Source organism: Aquarana catesbeiana, linkage group LG04, assembly GCF_042186555.1.
Source record: "Aquarana catesbeiana isolate 2022-GZ linkage group LG04, ASM4218655v1, whole genome shotgun sequence".
Taxonomy (NCBI): Eukaryota; Metazoa; Chordata; class Amphibia; order Anura; family Ranidae; genus Aquarana; species Aquarana catesbeiana.
In genome coordinates this window covers 12,261,888-12,282,392 of record NC_133327.1, presented here as the reverse complement: position 1 = coordinate 12,282,392, position 20,505 = coordinate 12,261,888, and the positions used below count along the sequence as shown (strand labels likewise).

The 20,505-nt window shown below is 43.1% G+C and overlaps 1 protein-coding gene across 2 annotated transcripts in view; it reads right to left on the bottom strand.

Annotated features, from left to right (window-relative positions):
* KIF13B (kinesin family member 13B) overlaps window positions 1–20,505 on the bottom strand; it is a 367,935-nt gene that overhangs the window by 287,622 nt on the left and 59,808 nt on the right. For both annotated transcript variants that reach the window (XM_073624835.1, XM_073624836.1), the window contains exon 2: window positions 9,786–9,879. In XM_073624835.1, coding sequence (XP_073480936.1) covers window positions 9,786–9,879 — 94 coding nt within the window. The remainder of the gene's footprint in view (window positions 1–9,785; window positions 9,880–20,505) is intronic.

The window sequence follows — 20,505 nt, the reverse complement described above, 5'->3', positions numbered from 1 at the left end:
TATATGTGGATGAAAAAAGAAGGGCAAAGAAAATAAATAAATACATTTACTGAATACCATCATTAGAGATAATAACCTCATACAGTTACTAGGATACAATATTTTTTGCTATGGTGGGCCTTTAGTTTGTCATCTACTGATGTTTTGGTAGTTTTCACTAAAGATAACCCATGTTTATGTATTTTTTCCATCTTATGCTCGGTTCAATGGGTTTACTTTATACTAAAATATTTTGCATCCGCCAGGCGTGTATTTTCACGAAGAAGAAAAAAAAAAAAAAAAAAAAAAACGTTTTTAAATTGCCACAAAACCCTACTGCACATGCATGAAGGGCACAATTTACATTTTCTCAGAGATCAAGGCCTGTGTGGTTATTTTCGGTGGCAGGAATGCAGAAAGAAGATACAGTGAGACAAAAGGAGGGCAGCTGCCACCTTAATGTAGGTCACTTGCCAGTCTGTTGGCAGTAGGCAGCGTGGAAGCGCATAGGGCTGTACGCTCCATCTGTTTGTATTACAATTAGCCCGAGTCTTGCATATGTTTTCCATACTTGGTTTATTTACTGTTCTGAGTGTCACTGAGAATCAAGGTTTCATGAGGATACTTCAGACAAAATGTCATATACAGACCCAAGGCTGGACAAACCCCTAGCACAGACTACCAGGTAGCCGATTTCGAAACAAGGATGATTTAGCTGGGGCACCAATGACTCTAAATACAATGGCAAGACTAGGACGATGGAAATCTGGAAGAACTACTAAGGGGACCAAGACATCCTATGTTTTGTCCATCAACACCTGGAACCACAGGGCTCCTCTTTAAAGGGGAACTATTACCCCAATGGATGCTCTCCTCCTCCCCTTAACCTCTGTAGGATTTCTCTGGCTCATCCCATCACCAACACAATCCTTGATGTGTCCCTCAATTGTATTCCCTCACCCAAGTGTACCTCTTTCCATGACCCCACCCTTCCTCTACCCCCCCTTCTATTACCAATCTCATACATTACTTATCCAGCACTTCCAGCCTCCACTTCCCTTTTCCTCTAATTAGAAAATACATCTCAGAGTTACAGTATCCCCAACTCTACCTCATTAATGCACACGCCGTTCCTCTTTCTCATATCTAAAGTCCAGACTTTAGAATACTGACTAATGCTGGCCATAGATGGATCAAAATTTTCAGCAGGGACTGGACAAATTTCAATCCAATTATGGCCATTCCTGCTCGAAAGAGCACCGATTCAGTGTATTCTGGTAGCAGTGAAGTCCCATTGTCAGAATAGAATAATGCAGGGGGGAGGATTCCCCGCATTCACATCAAATGTGTGGATGGGGGAATTACTTCTTTGGCCAACATCATCATCTATAACCAATTTAATGCACAAGACCCAGGACAAATGGAATTGTAGAGAACAATGCTATCTGTATCATCCTTTAAAATTGTTATGTCCTTGTTCGACTAATATGCATACCATGTCCATGTTTACCAAGATATTCATATAGCATTGTACAATGCAATGAGTCTTCATAAATAATAAATTGACAAAAAAAAAGTGGAGGTATTGTCCTTTTAATGTCTGTTAGCTAAACAAGCGAGATCAGGTTTAAAATGGAACTGAACTCAAGAAGTTCTGCCCAAAACTAGTCCCATTATGGACTTACCATGCTTTGTTCTGCACTCCCTCTGTGTGGATGTGGCCATCTTGGTAGAGGCAGGGCTGCCCACCTGATGACTTGTGATCTGAAGACAACTGGGGTGATGAAAAAGAAGCAGCAGGAGGGGCAGAGGAAGCGCAGATCCACAAAATAGATGATGCAGAAAAGCAGGGAGATCTGTGCACTGCAGGTCCCCAGGTACAGCTTCCTCTTCAGCAAGGAGAACAGTGATCAACACAGAAGTGTCATCAAATCTCATGTCAAATCCGGTGATGTTGTCAGAGGCAGCAGTGCCATAGATCAGTGATTCCACCAACAGGTCATATTTTCACCTTCCCTTTTACAGGTGCTTTAAATCAACATCAATGGCTTGGTGTTCAAGATCAGCAAAAAATTGGTTTCATCAGCGAGAAACTCCCAAAATATGGGCTGCAGGGGGTACTTGAGAACTGAGGTTAGAACCATTGCCTTTAGCATGCACTCACACTGGCACGGTTGAACTGAACCATGTCTGAATTTGAATGTCCCCCGTTCCCACTGTCCCAGGAGCCTGCACTTACACTGGGCTGTAAGCAAGTGTTTCCAGGGACACTTACATTATCACCTCCACTAACCGAATCACAATGGTTGCTGCTTCTGTGCTGCTCCATGATCTATGGAGAGTTCTGTGCTGGGACACAATTTGAATTCATACTGAAGCAAACTGGACCGGACCACAAATGAACCATGCTCGGAAGAACTCTTCCAAGTGGTCCCTGGCATGATTGTACGTAACCGTTCCTGGGCAGTTTGGAGCGCTCACATGACACAAATGAACCGGACCAATGGAGTGAACCATGCCGGGGCCAGTGCGAGTACACCCTCAGATGGCCATACCCTGCAGACCGACAGCTATGAGGCTCAAGGCACAGGCAACTATGGGGCTATTTTTCAGGAGGAATGCAAGACAAAAGGGTATATCAATAAAAGGTACTGCTTAGGACAATCAACATTTCTAGACATTCCCTATAAGATAGCAGACACTTCCACTTTTTGAGTTCAGATCCACATTAAAGTGGTTCTAAATTCTTTAATTTTTTTTTTTTTTTACCTCATTGCATTTTCTGCATTAAGGTAAAAAACCTTTAGTGCCCAGGATCTCCCCCAGCCCAACCTTATACTTACCTGAGCCCAATCTCGATCCATTGGCTACTGCTGCTGTCAATCAAATCCTATGACAAGGGGGCGGGGCAAAAGGACGCAGGCAGCGGGGCTCTGGAGCGATCCTGCATGACTAGTACCCCTTTAGCAAGCGGCTTTCTGGGGGGGGGGTACTCGGAAGGCAGGAAGAGCCAGGTGTACCGGAAGGGGAAATCAGGGCTGCCCTGTGCAAAACCATGGCACAGAGTAGGTACAGTAAGAATAACATTATTGGCATTTTTTTTTTAAATGTAATCACTTTAAATAGAACAACCTTGATGTATTACTAATGTATTAAAAGCCTCTATTTCAGTATATAGATCATTTCTCATTACATGTGCTTTGCTGATTCTGTTTGTACTCTGCAGATTCTGCAAGTCTCACCACAAATCTCCTAGCCAGGGCCTGTGGTTGAAAACAATGCCTATAAATACTATAAAACCACGCCATAGATGGCAGCTAGAAGTTACAACTACAGACAAAAACAAAAAGAAGACTCCAAATTATAGCCCATACATCAGTACAAATATAAAAAAAAAAATCCAAAATAGTGACAAAACAATATAAATGTGATTTTCATTACAATCCTAACCTGTAAAACATTTAATAGTCATCAATATAACACACCTGCCATGGAAAAAATATGTCTACATATAAAGGATACAAAGAAGGCAACAGATTCTTTAGGTTCTATGGTCTTCTAGGGGTTTTTTTTTATTGCGAGGAGGCTCACCAGCCCCAGTCTGGTCTCGGCACGCTCGTACCATTGATGCATGAGGTCAGCCTGGGAATTTCAGCTCCATAACAGATGTCCAGCTAGAATCTGGCTTCTGAAAGAACCAATGTTGGCTGCATAAGGGGGGGGGCAGTGTGACTTGGGCCAAGTCCCCAGATCTCATCCATAGCCTGGCTAAACTTCAGTCAAAGATCATTAAAGTGCTGCCAGCAGTAAATTCCCCTCACCTTCATCATCTTGTTTAAAGCTTCAAGTGACGGGAGAGACAAAGAACACGGCGCAAAGGATTCCATCCTGCTGTCATACCAAAGGCTTATAGCCTATAAGTTATAGGTGTTCCAAGTAAACCCCTCTGCATTGTTCACTAGACCCCAGCTGATTTACGGACAGACTCAACAATGCCACCCCCTTTATTAGAAAGCAAAGCAATTCACTCACATGTGCTTTCTCTGAAAGACTCCTTCTTCTAAAACCTGACATTTGACAGATGTGGTACCTATCTAGTGAAAGTTGCTTGGAGATGTACACATGCCCCCAAAAACTACATCTCCCAATGACCTTTTCCCCACACACAGTGTGTGGGGCATGACTTTGGTGGAAAAGGCATCAGAATTGTTTGGCTGGTAAAAAAAATATATCAATGTATGTATGTGGAGAGAGACAGAGAGGAAAGAAAGAAAATTCCAAGGGCTGCACAGCACGCAAAACCCTTGTACAAAAAGAGTAGAAGCAGCCTTAGCCTAGACCCCGTCTAGTCCATATCGACAAGTTTTACCACGCTCCATGACGAAGTCCCACGGATGTGGGAAATGCATCTGGCGTGTGGCTTGGGTGGAGTCTAGGTTCAGGCTGCTTCTACTTTTCATACAAGGGTTTTGTGTGATGTGTGGTCCTTGAATTTTTCTCTTTCCTTATTGATTTCTATGGACCACTCCCAGTGGTTGGTATCAGATGAGGACCTTCTGGTGCCTGAAGTGGCACCCTTAATTTCCTTGTATGGGTTCAGAGGGACATAGGGGGTCGGGGGATAGGTGGGGTTCTGTAACCCAGCAACGTGGATGGGAGTTCAGTGCACCAGAGGCGCCATGTTGTCACCCCAAACAGAAAGTTAGGAGTTTATATATAATACCTGGCATGTTCACAGTTCTCTTGTAGTACTGCAGTGCTTTTAAAGAGATAAAGCATGGGGAAGTATGCATGTATTCCAGGGATTTACCGAATGTTTTTTTTTTCTCAATTACATGTGGACATGTGTAGCTGAGCTCTGCCGAGTGATAACAAAGAAAGTATGAGTATCAATGTGAAACTTCCTGACAATCACTAAAGTAAGCATTTTTTCCAATGGGTAGGCAACATTTCTTTTTTGTACCTATCTACACCAGAGAGCAACATTACCCCCAAGCTGGGGCAACAGAGAATAATTGCGTAGGACTCGGTAATTGCTAATTTGATAAGCAGACCTTCCATTGCCTCTTGGCAGGGTGTGCAGCCAGAGCTGGAGAAAAGACTGTGGACATGGCGTATCATATGACCAGCATTCCAAGAATATTTCAGGATTATTTCTTTAGTAATGCCAACTTGAATCTCAAAATGCAGCAGGTGAGTCTGACCTTTCTGCTTGAACCAAATGCTGATGGTTGTGCAATTTTAACCACTAGTAAAACACCCAACTACTTAAAATCGATCTTTGAATCTACATACATGGTTTCCTGATGAAGAAGGCTTAGCCCTCAAAACATGCTGGCTTCTGCTTATTTGTCTTTGGAATAAACATCTATCTGGACTTGATTATTACAGTGTGTCACTTTATTTCTAGACTTTTTCATCTTCATCACAACCAAAGGTGAATGTAGGAAATACCCAGAGTATATAAACTGACAGCCTAAAATCCAAAATAACCTACAGCATTGGTTCCCATCCTCAGTCCTCAAGTACCTCCAAGTAGGCCATGTTTTGGGAATTTCCCTTAAGTAAAATCTTTGTCATAAATATCATGCCATTGACAATGATGTAAGGTGAATGTGCAAGTTGAAGGAAATACTGAAACATGACCTTTTGGGGGTACTTGAGGGCCGAGGTACGGAACCACTGGCCTACAGTCTCACCATATACAGTGGGGAAAATTATTATTTGATGCCCTGCAGATTTTGTAAGTCTGCCCACTTACAAAGAAATAAAGGGTCTATTATTTTGATCATAGGTGTATTTTAAATGTAAAAAAGTAAAAAAGTAAAAAAAAAGAGTAAAAAAGTATTTGATCCCCTACCAACCAACAATAATTTTGGCTCCCACAGACTGTGCTCATGTGGTACAAAGATTAGCCCTGTCAATTTATGAAGGTGCTCCTAATGACAACTCATTATGTGTATAAAAGACACCTGTCCACAGAATTTTTTCTATTCAAACCTCAAAATCATGGACAAGACCAAAGAGCTGTCAAAGGACGTCAGGGAGAAGATTGTAGACAAGCACAAGGCTGGAATGGGCTACAAGACCATCAGCAAGAAGCTTGGTGAGAAGGAGACAACTGTTGAAGCGATTATTCGCAAATTTAAGAAATACAAAATAACCATCAATCGCCCTCGGTCTGGAGCTCCATGCAAGATTTTGCCTCATGGGGTAAGGTAGGTCATGAGAAAAGTGAGGGATCAGCACAGAACTACACGGGAGGAGCCTGTGAATGATCTCAAGGCAGTTGGGATCCCAGGGCTTCCCTTCGCTTGCCTTTATCAGACCTCTGGGGCACTAGTCCTTCCACTGATGCAAGGCACGATTGCTCCCGCTGACACCAATGGTGGGGGCACTATTGCTCCCACTGACACCAATAGTGGGGCACTATTGCTCCCGCTGACACCAATAATGGGGCACTATTGCTTACGTGGACACAAACGATAAGGCCCTAGTCTTCCCATTGGCTCCAATGGTGGGACACTATTCCTTCCACTGTCACCAACAATAGAGCACTATTTATTCCACTGGCACCAATAGGGCACTCCTCCTCCCACTAATACCAATGATGGGACACTATTCCTCCCGCTGACACCAATGATATGGCACTACTCCTTCCACTGATACCAATGATGGGGCAACTATTCCTTCCACTGCCACCCAATAGTAGGGCATAATTCCCAACACAGACACCAAAAATTAGTCACTATTCCTCCCACTGACAGCAACAATGGGCACTATCGCTTACATGGACACAAACGATAAGGCACTGGTCTTCCCATTGACACTAATGATGGGGAGCTATTCCTTCCACTGACACCAACAATAGGGCATTATTTATTTCACTGACACCAATAGGGCACTCCTCCTCCCACTAATACCAATAATGGGGCTCTATTCCTCCTCTTACTGACCACAGGTACAATATAATTTTCTTTACTCTATTGACCACCAAGCCTGAGGCGTGGTTTACTCCCACTGACACTGGGGCATTTTCTAACCCCACTGGCCACAGTCTGGCTCCCCCCAAAGTCTAAAGGGCGGTAAACCAGCCCTTTGCTTAGAAAATTTGGAGTCCCCTGGTTTAAAGGAATGAGTAAAAAACAAAACCATTCAGCAAGCTTGCTGGTTCTGGCGAGTCTGTTCACATGAAGAAAGACTGCCCTTCAATGGCTACCAAAAATCTGAATCAAAGCATAAGAATACAACAGGAGCACTAAACCAAATAGTGAAAGGGTCCAAGGCTCTTCTAATGATCCGTAGAATGGTCAAATAATCACAGAACTATGTCAGAACCTCAGACTCATCTGCATGAGATTTATAATTCTAATAGACCATTAAAAAGGGATGTGCCAGTATTAACAGAGCATAAACTCTTCTCCGACAGACAATCTTTTATTTATAAGTGAAGGCCTTTTGTAAAAAAAGGACCTACTCATGAGTATACATAACACCGTATTCAAAAATGTGTCTCTGTACAATGTAAAATCACTTAAAATAGAATCAAAAATCAAAATACAACAGTGTGATTCGATTTGTCAATGCACCATCACTGTAAATGCACATTCCTGTCATCTGTCAACAGGCATTAGGAAGGCTTCATTAACCTTTCACAGGTTGGACTACATTAAAATTGATGTCTTTACAAAAAAAAAAAAAAAAAGAAAACAAAAAGTATGCCCTGAAAGACAAAGTCATGGTTTCACTTTAAGGTCTTCATTCTCAGAACAAAGTGCCTGGCTGTATAAGGCTCCCCCCCCCCCTTTCCCGGCCATGAATACCTACTCAGCCATGCACCCTCATTGCTGCAGAAACCCCCGCCTGTCTGAACTCTGTTGTCAACTGGTGTCAGAGCGAGAACCTCATGGCACCTCCTATGCGACAGTGTTCAGGCCTCGTGATTGACCACTCAGGCCTGAGCACCATCACACTTTTGTCTAGATCCTCCAGGTGTCTGAGGATCTCAATAAGGTGGCTGCAGGAGACCTCGTGGAGGGTTTGTAGAGCGATATCACGTGGCCACTCAGGCCTTAGCACCATCACGCTTTAGTCACGTGCTCCTCCTTATTCAGTAATGGAGTGGAGCTTCTGAGGGCTCCAACATTGCAGGGTGGAAATGTGGGAGCATGGCCGGCCAGGTATACATGCCTTGGGGTTGGCTATGTGCAAACACTGTTGTATTACCCTGAATGCACCACTTTAATAAATCAAAATGCACAGTGGAGCCTCGTTTAACCTTTTTATGATTACCAACACATGAGATTAAAGTCCAAATAAACGCTTTAATATATAATTGCGGTGATGGCATCAGACTGCATATACAGTAATAAATATTAGGGTTGCACCGATACCAGTTTTTTTTTTTTTCAGTGAGTACCGATACTTTCTGTCAAGTACTCGCTGAAACCGAGTATCGATACTATGCAATGCGACTTGCGTTCATCCAAAATGAATGGGTGCAAATCGCACTGCAAAGAATTGCATGCGATTTGAACAGGAATGCAGTGGAATTCCTGTCCAAATAGCATGTGGTTTCTCCGACCACGCGCGCGTGCGTGTGTGTGTGCCCAGTAAAGAAAGCAAAGTGCCAAGTAGTGCAGCAATAGGCAGATTATTTAAATGTTATAACAACTCAAAAATATCTAGTCAAATCCAATGTCCCCATTCTGCCGATGATAGAAAACCACAGCCACTGGAGGTGCTCACAGGGCTGGAGGAGAAGTTGGGTGGGTATATGGCGGAAGTGATGTCAGCTTGGGGTTGGACGGCTAGACATCTCCTCCAGCAGCTGTGGTTTGCCATCACCATGCTCACCTTCCTGCTGCTCCATTTTGCACCCAGACCCTCCCAAAATATATACACATGAACCAGAAGCGACTACTGATGACTTGGGATATCTCATACCCCCAAAGAAAAACAAAGCCAAGTCTCAAATGCTGCTGGTAAAGACTTCTATGGAGGCTTTGGAGATGCTTTGAAGTACCAAGAAAGCAATGTAATTTTAGCATAGCAAACACAACAGTGTGAACAGGACTGTAGGGTAACCATTATATTTGTTGAGAGGTGCTTTAAAAAGGCGCATTCAATGGCAGATTTTAAAGCAAGTGTAAACAAGCCCTACTAAAATTAACAGAGTCCAATTGGACTTTAAATTAATGCATTTGTATATGCTACCCCGAGCATGGGGCACACTTTTACAGGCCTTTGAATATTTTTCTTGTATACCCTTAACACAAGTACAACCTATATAAAGTGGATTTACATATAGTACCATTAATCCTTAAGGAACTGTGGGGGAAAAAAGGAAAACTGGAAGGGTAGCAATGGAACCTTACAATTATCCATTCTCCATGGAAGGCATAGCAGCAAACTGCTCAAGCACTCAGCACTTCAACAAACAACCACATACTTTATAATCAGTACAGCATTTACTTCCTCTAAATTCAAGGGAGCTTTCTCTGAACCCCAAAACACTCTGACTTTTTAATAAAGTCTTTTATCTCATCTTGGAACACATCTATATTTGGCGGATTAACATTTGGTGGGACACTTCATTGTCAAATTATTTCAAGAAGCCATGGACAAACTATAGCATAGAGTAGATGGATTCTGAAAACCCCACAGCATCAAAAACACCAACATGTGAATGGACATGTTCTGAATGATAAAGAGTAAGGCGCCCACTGAAGCATCTGCATTGTAAAGTGATGCAGCCTGGCAGTTCACCAGGGCCCGTGTCATGTAGGCACACAGAGATCACTTACCTGGCATCTCCTTTGGACAGGTTCGTGTTGCTGGGGTAAAGAATGACTTGGTCTTTTTCTACATCCACCACGCATTTTGTATGAAGGTCCACCTCTAAAACAAAGCACACAACACACTGTTATTTTAAAGACCCCAGCGTTTTAATTTGATGCAAGACAAAAGCAAAACAGAGGAGTCTGCCAAGTTCATTATACACCGGCATTTTTCTTAAAGTTATGTATTGGATAAATGTATAAAGTGAAAGTTTAGACAGCCCTAGAAAGCATTTTCTGGGCATTCACCAAGTATTTCCTTATGGTACCAACAGACAACGGATGGAAGTCAATTTCCCAAAAATGAGCAAGTCAGAGCAAGCTTATAAGGGAATAAAAACAAACAATAGTGATTGGATAAGGTATACTCACCTTTTCTCCTCGCGAAGCCTCACATATATGAAATCTTAACCCAATCCGGCCTACAAGTGCCAGATCAGGCAACGGTTGTCTCATGGCTATGGGGTTTCTCAAGAGTTCTTAGAATGCAACAGTAATCAGTGTCCATGAAAAAGTTGTCAAATGGGTTATACAGCCATTGGCTTTCACCTTGCTCTAAGTAGCTGTAGACCACCCACCCCATGATGAGAAGTAGAGCTCAAAAAACAGTAAGGATTGAAGATATTTTTGGTGATTTACAGGAACACCAACAGTTTTACACAAGTTCAAACGGTTTGGTCAATAATGGGATCCTATACTGGTGGGCATGGAAACCTACAGATACCTTGGCTTTTATTGTAATGATAGCTTATATACTTTTTTTCTCATTAACAGGTTAATTTCAAAGCAGGACTTTAGCGAAATGTAAGCCCTTGTCCTCCAATAACCCCTTGCTTCCACTTCTGGTAGCACTGCAAAGTGAGAGGAAAGATCTGCAACAAAGGTACTGATAGCAAGAAGAGTCAGACATGTTCGCACTATCTGAAATTTTAAAAAGGTGTTTTGGCTGTAGTTCTACTTTAATTCTTTCCTGGAGAACCTCTTTACAATCTGTATTATAAATATATTATGAAAAGGTACATGTATATTATACAGCTTTTATTTATCCTTTCATTGTTCAGTATTGCCTCGTTTCCACTGAGCGGATCGGTTCGGTTCGGTACGCTATTTTGGGTGTTTCCATTATGAAAGTGGCCCATACAACCGAACCAAACCGTTCCATTCAGGGTCCTGCTTCAGATGTGGGGCCATAGAAAATGGAACGGTTCGGTTAGGGCGGAGCTACGATACATTACACTGATTGGTGGACGTGTGACGCCATTTTTTCTAAACCCACGTATGGCCCCTGTCGGTCCGACTTGCAGTGAAAACGCTCGCCTGAATAGGCCGGACCATTCTAGGCCTTCCAAACCGATCCGACCCGTACCGATCCGCTCGGTAGAAACGAGGCATAAGTATACCAGGGTTTCTCAACTAGGCTTCCTTCAGAGGTTGCTAGGGGTTCCTTGAGTAATGAGCAATTTCTACCTCTAATGCCCTGTACACACAGGCGGACTTTTCGGCGACAAAAGATCCAACAGTCTTTCCGACGGACTTGCCTACAAACGATCACACCAAAGTCCGACGGATTCGTACAATGACGTACAACCGGACTAAAATAAGGAAGTTGATAGCCAGTAGCCAATAGCTGCCCTATCGTCTGTTTTCGTCCGTCGGACTAGCATACAGACGAGCAGATTTTTTTGACCGGACTCGAGTCCTTTGGACAAATTTGAAACATGTTCCAAATCTAAAGTCCGTCAGATTTTCGACCGAAAAAAGTCTGCTGCAGGTCCGATGGAGCCCACACACGGTCGAAATGTCCGCCGGATTCGTTCCGTCGGACCAGTCCGGTCGAAAAGTCCGCTCGTGTGTACGCGGCATTAGATAAGTTCCCACTGACACCATTGATCTTTTCAGCTGTAAGGTGGTAATTCTTCCCAATGGCCACAAGTGTAAGGACCATTCTTTCCACTGACCATCACACTAATGTATCATGAGTTGTAGATATAGTCATTTTTAGCAGGGGTTCCCTGAGGCTGGAAAGTTATATCAAGGGTTCCTCTAAGTTGAAAAGGTTGAGAAAGGCTGATGTATACTCTTTTTCACCCATGCCATCAACCTCCAAGGAGGTCATTCTACCTGGCGAAGGCCTTTTTATATACAATCAGGGGATTTCAATAAAGCTGCTGAGCCACTTTTCTGGCATTAATCCCTCTTGTTTATGTATAGCGCCAAATTCATGAAGCATATCCAACACTTTTGGTTCTGACAGCGACTCATGCATCAAATTCAGGTAGCTCTAAAATGCTCCACTTTCACATGTCACATTGGATGCACCATTTTTCATCATGTCACATTGAATGTGCCAAATGTAAAAGTGGAGCCAATTAAGACCAACTCTCTTGCTGTGCAAAGAGAAAAACTGTCTCAGACAGATTTTGGAAAAGTGTCTCTCATGCATTCTAAAAGTGGCGCAGCATGAGCCAAATTGAAGTACAAGTTCTAGACAGGTACATGGTTTTGGCGCATTCTTCAACACTTTTAGAATGCATGAGAGACATTATGAATTCCAGGGAATAGGTCTTACAAATCCTTATTGTTAATTTCATTTTATCAAAAGGCATTTATCTATTAATACAGCTATGGTTTTTATGCTACAATAAGCATCTCTCACGTTTTGATTATCCAGCTACAACCCAGGCCACTGGGTTGTAGTTTGATGAGACCTGAAACGTTAACATTTACCATATGCTATTTATCACCACCATCCTTTTAACCCTCTAGAAAGGTGCTGACCTTAAAATGCATTGGGTGTCTATTACAATTATTGGAAAAAAAACAACAGAGTTTTATAAAGGCCAAGTGTTCTTGAAGCCTTTAATATTTCAATCTTGACGCCTTCACCTCCATAACATTTCCAAAACATGGCACTTCTTAACCAATGGCACCACCAAGCTAGTTAGGGTGCACTTATACTGGGCACTGTTAAATTGAACAGTTCGATTGTTCCCCTTCCCCATTCCTCTGCACTCACACGGGCTATAAGCAAGTGTTCCTGGACACACTTCCATCATCACCTCTGCCATCCAGATCACGCTTCTGAGCCTAGTCACCTATACTTATCCATTCCTGGGCATGGTTTGGAGCACTCACTCTACACAAACGAACCGAACCAAGAGGGTGAACCATGCCTAGTCTCTTAAAACCGACAGTGGCACTGGCACCTCCTAGGTCTTAAAGGGGTTTCAGATTCCGGGAGGCGGGGTAGGGTTTAGGATCATGTGGGTGCCATGATTGGCTGTCTTGCGATCGGGGGCTCTCTGTTAGCAGTCGTTAACTGTGCCGGGTGCGTGCAGGGCACACGCTCTCACACAGCTTGTTTTGCAATATTGCACACAAATATGCAGCTGCTCAGCACTGAGAGGCTGCATATTTGCATGCTGTCAGCGCCAAGAGGTTAATATCAGTTCTTTACGATTTCTCGCCTAGGCTATTGCAGCTCCCTCCTCTTTGGCCTACCTCTACACAGGCTACCCCCCCCATTCAGTCCATCTTGAATGCTACTGTCACTCATCCACCTTACCAACCACTTAGTGAGCTTCGCCAGCTTCTTAAAAAAAAAAAACTACTACCAACATACAAACCATTTACAACTCTACCCCAAGCTACATCACCAACCTCATCTCAATAAACTGTTCACTTCGCTCCTCACAATACCTCCTGCAGTCTAGCCCCCTTGTCACCTCCAAGACTTCTTCAGAGACTCTTCCATCTTTTGTGACTCTCTACCCCAAAATGTCCAGCTACCTCCTACTCTGTATGCTGTTAGGCAATCCCTGAAAACTCATCTGTTTAGTAAAGCCTATCGTACCTTAACTTATACTTTCTCCATCAACTCATCCCTCATCCATTATCTTTTTGTATCACTTGGCTCTCTCTAGTAGGGTCCCCCTAACCCTTTTGTCTTGTATTGTAGCTGTACCGTCTCCCTTAAAGCTCAGCACAACCTGTTGGCACTAGAAAAACCCAGCAAAATAATAAAGATCAAAAAAGGTAATCCAATCTCTGGTCACATTTCTAAAAACCAGACTCTAAACACCTGAGACCTTTGGGTCAGTCCGATGTCTCCTGCCCACTGAGCGATAGAAAGCTGGGGCCCTGCTCCTCTAAAGTGTTAGTCCATTGGTTATTAGCACACGACATTCTATTTTGGGAGCCAGCTCTCCTCTGAAGAGAAGAAGCCTTTGTTAGATTAAATAAGTGGCTGTTATCTGTAAGGAGATGCTGTCTAAAATATGTGAGTTATTTCTGGAAGGTGGATGTGGCCAAAGTCATTACACACACACACACAGTTCATGGCATGAAACAGCTAAGGCACAGTCATTTTAATATGTTATTATAGAGGGCTTAGGATAACCTTTGTAAAGTAAGATTTACTGCTTTGTTCATTAACAATTCATACGCTTCAAAGAGGCCTTAACAGACCGTTACGGCTTTGAGAGTGCTGGAAACCTGGTGCAAGGCAGGCCTCCCCACTGTTTACAGCCTATACTTGCCATGTTTTCTAAATTTAGGATTCAGAATTAAAATTTCTTAGTCTCCCTTAAAGCGCTTGTGAACCTTACATTTTTTTTTTTATTAAAATAATAAATATGTTATGCTTACCTGCTCTGTGCAATGGTATTGCACAGATCAGTCCTGAACCTCTTCTTCTATGGTCCCCTGCTGGCACTCTGCACTTCTTCTGTATCTACCCCCATAGCAAGCAGTTTGCAGGGCAGACATACAGGTTTGTTTCCAAGCCAGGATGTGTGCATCCATAAACACACAGCGCAACTCAGCCCTGCCCCAGCACCCTCCTTATAGGATTTGGTTGACAGCAGCAGGAGCTAATGGCTCCTGCCTCTGTGACCAGAGAGAGAGCGATAGAACAAGAGAGAGAGAGATAGAATGAGGGAGAGATGGAATGAGAGAGAGAGAGAAAAGAGAAAGAGAGAGAAAAGAGAAGGAGAGGTAGAGGGAGAGCGAGAGAGAGTGCACAAGAGAGAGTGCGAGCGAGATAGTGAAAGAGAGGAAGAGAGCGAGAGAGAGAGAGAGATAGCGGAAGAGAGCAAGAGAGAGCGAGATAGCGAAAGAGAGGAAGAGAGCGAGAGAGCGAGCAAGAAAGAAAGAACAAGAAAGAAAGGAGAAAGAGCGAAAGAAAGAGCGAAAGAAAGAGCGAAAGAAAGAACGAGCGAAAGAAAGAAAGAGCGAGCGAAAGAGCGAAAAAGAGACAGAGAGAGAGAGAGCGATAGAGAGAGAAAGAAAAAGAGAGAGCAGATGGGAACAGCACTCGATCAAGACAGAACTTGGGTGAGTATATGGGGAGGGGGGTAATATAAGTGGGACATTTACCTTAATGAAGGGAATGCATCAAGGTGAAAAATGCCTTGGCTTTTAGGCTTTATAGCTACTTTGAATTTCTTGACTTATAACAATGCCCCATTGTATCTTGGGACATAAGCTAATTGGAATTTATAAAAGGAGGTATGGAATTCTTGTTTGGTTAATCATACTTACCTAGCTGCATGCAGCATCGATTCACTGCTGCATCTGCCCCACGCCAGCTCTAGGTCAGAGAACTGAGCGATCAAACATCGCTGATTGCTTGGTTTTCAGAGCTTTGTGAGCAGAGAGCTGCTGACTGTCAATCACCGCTGTCTGCTCGGCCCCTCCTCTCGTTGACTTGAGTGCTGGACTGTGGAGGGGGCAGGGGCAGCCAGTGTTCTGTCAAACGACCCAACTCATCAAAATAGCCAATTACGTTACTTCCGGTTACTCTATAGCAGCGATCATTGCAGATTTTGATGACTTGGTTGTTTTGACAGAACACCGGCAGCATATACAGTACGATAAACGATATAATGAAAGAACATCGTTGGTCCGACCGATGATAACCAACAACATGGCCGCCTCCAAGATGGCAACAACCTTTTTCCTCACTTGGTGTTCTGTCAACACAGCCGAGGAAATAGGTTATCACAATCTTGGAGGCGGCCATGTTGTTGGTTATCATCGGTCGGACCAACAATGTTCTTTCATTATATCGTCTACCGTACTGTATATGCTGCCTATGTTCTGTCAAAACAGCCCAGTCGTCGAAATTTGCAATCATCGCTCCTGAAGAGTGACCAGAAACGAAGTAATTGGCGATTTTGACAGAACACTGGTTCAGGTTCTCAGTGGCTCGCTGTGGGCGGACCCCAACGTCATTGTCGTGATCTTGCCCTGAGCCTGGACCGGCTCTGGGAGGTCAGCCCGCTGTCTACTGAAAACAGGTCACAGGAGTACAAAAGAAACTGCACTCCTGTGATCCACAAAAACGAGCTTTGGCTGTACTTTTTTTTAAAGAAGGTATTCTAGCTTTGCTAGGTCATTGTGCGTACGATCATGCACCAAAAAAAAAAAAAAAAAAAAATAGAAAATACTGTACAATTGGTTCCCAAATGCACACATACAGTGTCAGACCAGGGGTACAGTAAGCAGGTGTAAATGCCCTGTGCAAGTATGCGGACGGGCTTTGTTGTAGGGCAGCACATTCTTTTTAAATGGGCCCTTAACGAGCATCTAAGCACACAAAAAAAAAAAAAAAAGCAACAAGAGGGCCCACCGGCCTAGCACATTACCTTCACACACGGTTTAATAACAGATGAAAGCAAATAATATACTCACAACCAATTTAGCATGCATATCAATGAGATCTGTAATACTTGATCCACAGTATGGGAGGAAGCCCTCAAGGTCCAATGCAGCATACGCATTTCAAGGGACAACCTCTCTTCATCAGAGCCTGTCAAAACACGCAAGTATTATTGGACCTTGAGGGCTTCTTCCCATGCTGTGAATCAGGTATTACAGATCTGGCGGTAGTGGCTTTTGATATGCCTGTAAACTAAAATTTGCTTGTGAGTGTGTGTATTTGCTTTCATCTAATAAACAGTTTATGAATGTAATGCGCTAGGGTGGTGTGCCTTCTTTTGGTTGTTTTGTAGTGCTGCATATGAAGGGACACCCTCAGTCCTAGGAGGGGGGCAAGGCATGCTAGCGCCATAGTCACAGTCTGGAAGATTGGAAACCTGTCACCACATTTGAGCGTAGGCGGTTGTTTCTGTAGTTTATCAATGTAACTACAAGGGAGAGTATTCACATCTATGTTGTGGTCGAACTGGTCCACTTGAATACACAGTATGTGCATTGCGTTGCTATTCAGAATGCACATATAGAGGTGATACTCAAAAAATTAGAATATCGTGCAAAAAAGTTAATTTATTTCACTAATACAACTTAAAAAGGTGAAACTAATATATGAGATAGACTCATTACATGCAAAGCAAGATAGTTCAAGCCATGATTTGTCATAATTGTTATGATTATTAGCTTACAGCTCATGAAAACCCCAAATCCACAATCTCAGAAAATTAGAATATTACATGCAATCAATAAAACAAGGATTGTACATAGAACAATGTCGGACCTCTGAAAAGTAAAAGCATGCATATGTACTCAGTACTTGGTTTGGGCCCCTTTTGCAGCAATTACTGCTTCAATGTGGTGTGGCATGGAAGCTATCAGCCTGTGGCACTGCTGAGGTGTTATGGAAGACCAGGATGCTTCAATAGCGGCCTTCAGCTCTTCTGCATTGTTCAGTCTCATGTCTCTCATCTTTCTCTTGGCAATGCTCCATAGATTTTCTATGGGGTTCAGGTCAGGCGAGTTTGCTGGCCAATCAAGCACAGTAATCCCACGGTCATTGAACCAGGTTTTGGTGCTTGACAGTGTAGACAGTTGCCAAGTCCTGCTGGAAAATTAAGTCAGCATCCCCATAGAGCTCGTCTGTGGAAGGAAGCATGAAGTGCTCCAAAATCTCCTGGTAGACGGCTGCGTTGACCCTGGACTAAATGAAGCACAGTGGACCAACACCAGCAGATGACATGGCTCCCCAAATTCACACAGACTCTGGAAACTTCACACTGGACTTCAAGCATCTTGCAGTGTGTGCCTCTCCATTCTTCCTCCATACTCTGGGTCCTTGGTTTCCAATTGAGATGCAAAATTTGCTCTCATCAGAAAAGAGGACTTTGGACCACTGAGCAACAGACCAGGTCTGTTTTTCTTTAGCCCAGGTAAAACGCTTCTGACGTTGTTTGTTGTTCAGGAGTGGCTTGACAAGAGGAAAACGACATTTTAAGCCCATGTCCAGGATCCGTCTGTGTGGTGGCTCTTAATGCACTGACTCCAGTCTTAGTCCACTCCCCAACATTTTGAATGGCCTTTTCCTGACAATCCTCTCCAGGCTGCGGTCATCCCTGCTCACTTCCACATAACTTTCTATTAATGTGCTTTGATGCAGCACTTTGGGAACATCCAACTTCTTTTGCAATTACCTTTTGAGGCTTTCCCTCCTTATGGAGGGTGTCAGTGATGGTTTTCTGCACAACCGTCAGGTCAGCAGTCTTTCCCATGATTGTGATTCCTACTGAACCAGACTTATGGCCCGTACACACGATCCGATTATCGTACGAAAACGGTCATCCGAGGAAGGATCGTACGATTTTCGTATCGTGTGTACACTACTTTCGACACCCGATTCCGACTGTGCAAATGAAAAATATCGACGGAGCAAGCCCCATAATTTCTCGTACGTCAGTGGAACGAACGATAATCGTGTAATGTGTACAGCAATCGTCCGTAAAAACTCGTAAGCGAACTATTGCGCATAATCGGAAGCTGCTAATGACCCCGGAAGTAATATCAAATAAACAATACGGAAGAATCACCATGCTTGGAATTAAAGTACCGAAAGAACGTCATGTGAATGATCCTGCATCGTTTTGAGTCTCGGCGCATGTGTCGTAAGCTCCGCCCTTCTGTGCCCCGTGATCACGCAACGCAGTCTGCGACATAGGGCCTACACTAGCGCCATTACAGCATGGAGAAAGCAGAGGAGAGCACGCCTGGGCATAAGAAGAAGCATGCAGGCAAAACAAAGGCAACAGCCATGAGTAGAGCAGAAATGGTGGAGCTCGTGAGGTCGTTTGAAACCTATGATTACGATGGGAAGCTAAAGAACTACAACAAACCGAATGCACATAAGGATCGCATACTGGATAAAGTAATTGAGGATATAAATAAGAAGCATGAAATCCTGCGGTCCAAAGATCAATTACGCAAAAGATGGTCTGATCTTAAACATAGAGAACATGCGCAACTCCAAAAAATTCATCAGATCATTAATAAAAGTAAGATTTTATTGTAATCCTTTTCAAAAAATGCATATTGTCACATTTCGATGTATTTTACAATGCATTTATTTTGTTTAATTTCAGGAAACACTAAACAAAAAATTGCAAACACACCAAATCAGAAGTCCAAAAAGGATATGGCAAGCACCACTCTTTTGTCCATGTCCTTCTACGTTTTTTTTTATTCTGTTTAAGGACATTTTGTATGGCCATTATTCCAATCATTTTTTGCATGCAATGATCCATCGTGGACGAACGACCGTGCCAGTCTGAAAGAACTACCGTACTAGAAGAAGTGTGCTAGTCAGAATGAACTTTGAGTCAGAACGGCCATTCGTGTGCAATGACGGAACTCTCGTCGTCTATGCTGCAGGCGTGACTAGAGGGGTCACACGTACATTACATCACTAAAATACACCATACTACGCAAGCGGGGCGGTCAATTGTCGTCGTATGAGCTTTTTCGGGAGTATTTTTTACTATTCTGGTCCCGATGCGACAAGCAAGCGGGGAAAGTTGGACGATCCGTCGTACGATAATCGGATCGTGTGTACGGGCCATTAGAGACCATTTAAAGGCTCAGGAACCCTTTGCAGGTGTTATGGCTTAATTATCTGATTAGAGTGGGACACTTTGAGCCTAGAATATTGCACCTTTTCACAATATTCAAATTTTCTGAGATTGTGGATTTAGGGTTTTCATGAGCTGTAAGCCAATAATCATAATTATGACAAATCACGGCTTGAACTATCTTGCTTTGCATGTAATGAGTCCATCTCATATATTAGTTTCACCTTTTAAGTTGCATTAGTGAAATAAATGAACTTTTGCACGATATTCTAATTTTTTGAGTAGCACCTGTACAATAATTTGTAGTACGTTGTGGTAACCCACATGAAAATGCTGGATTTCCTGTACATTACCGATCATGGAAAGGTGGGAATCGGCCTTTAAGTTGATGAGCGGAACTGAGGACTGATGGTTTAAAGTTCAACATTTTTAAACAAAGATATCTTATTAAATCACATAAACCGAAAACGATATCCTCTCACTGAAAACAAGGGTCCTCTTGACTCTCTAGAGCCCTGTAGGGTTAAGCTATGAACTCAATTACAGATTAACAATCCATCACATTCATAAGATCCCTGTACTGCTGGGCCAGGGGTGAGTATCCTTTCTATCCTTTAATAAAAAGGCCCGGATATAAAGGCTGCTTAGTGCAAAATAACCTTTTCATGTCGAAGAATTAAAAGCCACAAAGATATCACTGTTCCTAACCAAAGGCAAAGCACTAATGGAAGCTAGAGACTCGTCCAGGCATCTGTTGCTAAAGGGAAATGGTCGTCCTTTTCAATAAAGTTTTTTCTATTGTATACATGTTTTTGAATGCGATCAGCTACATGGAAAACATGTTACTATAGATG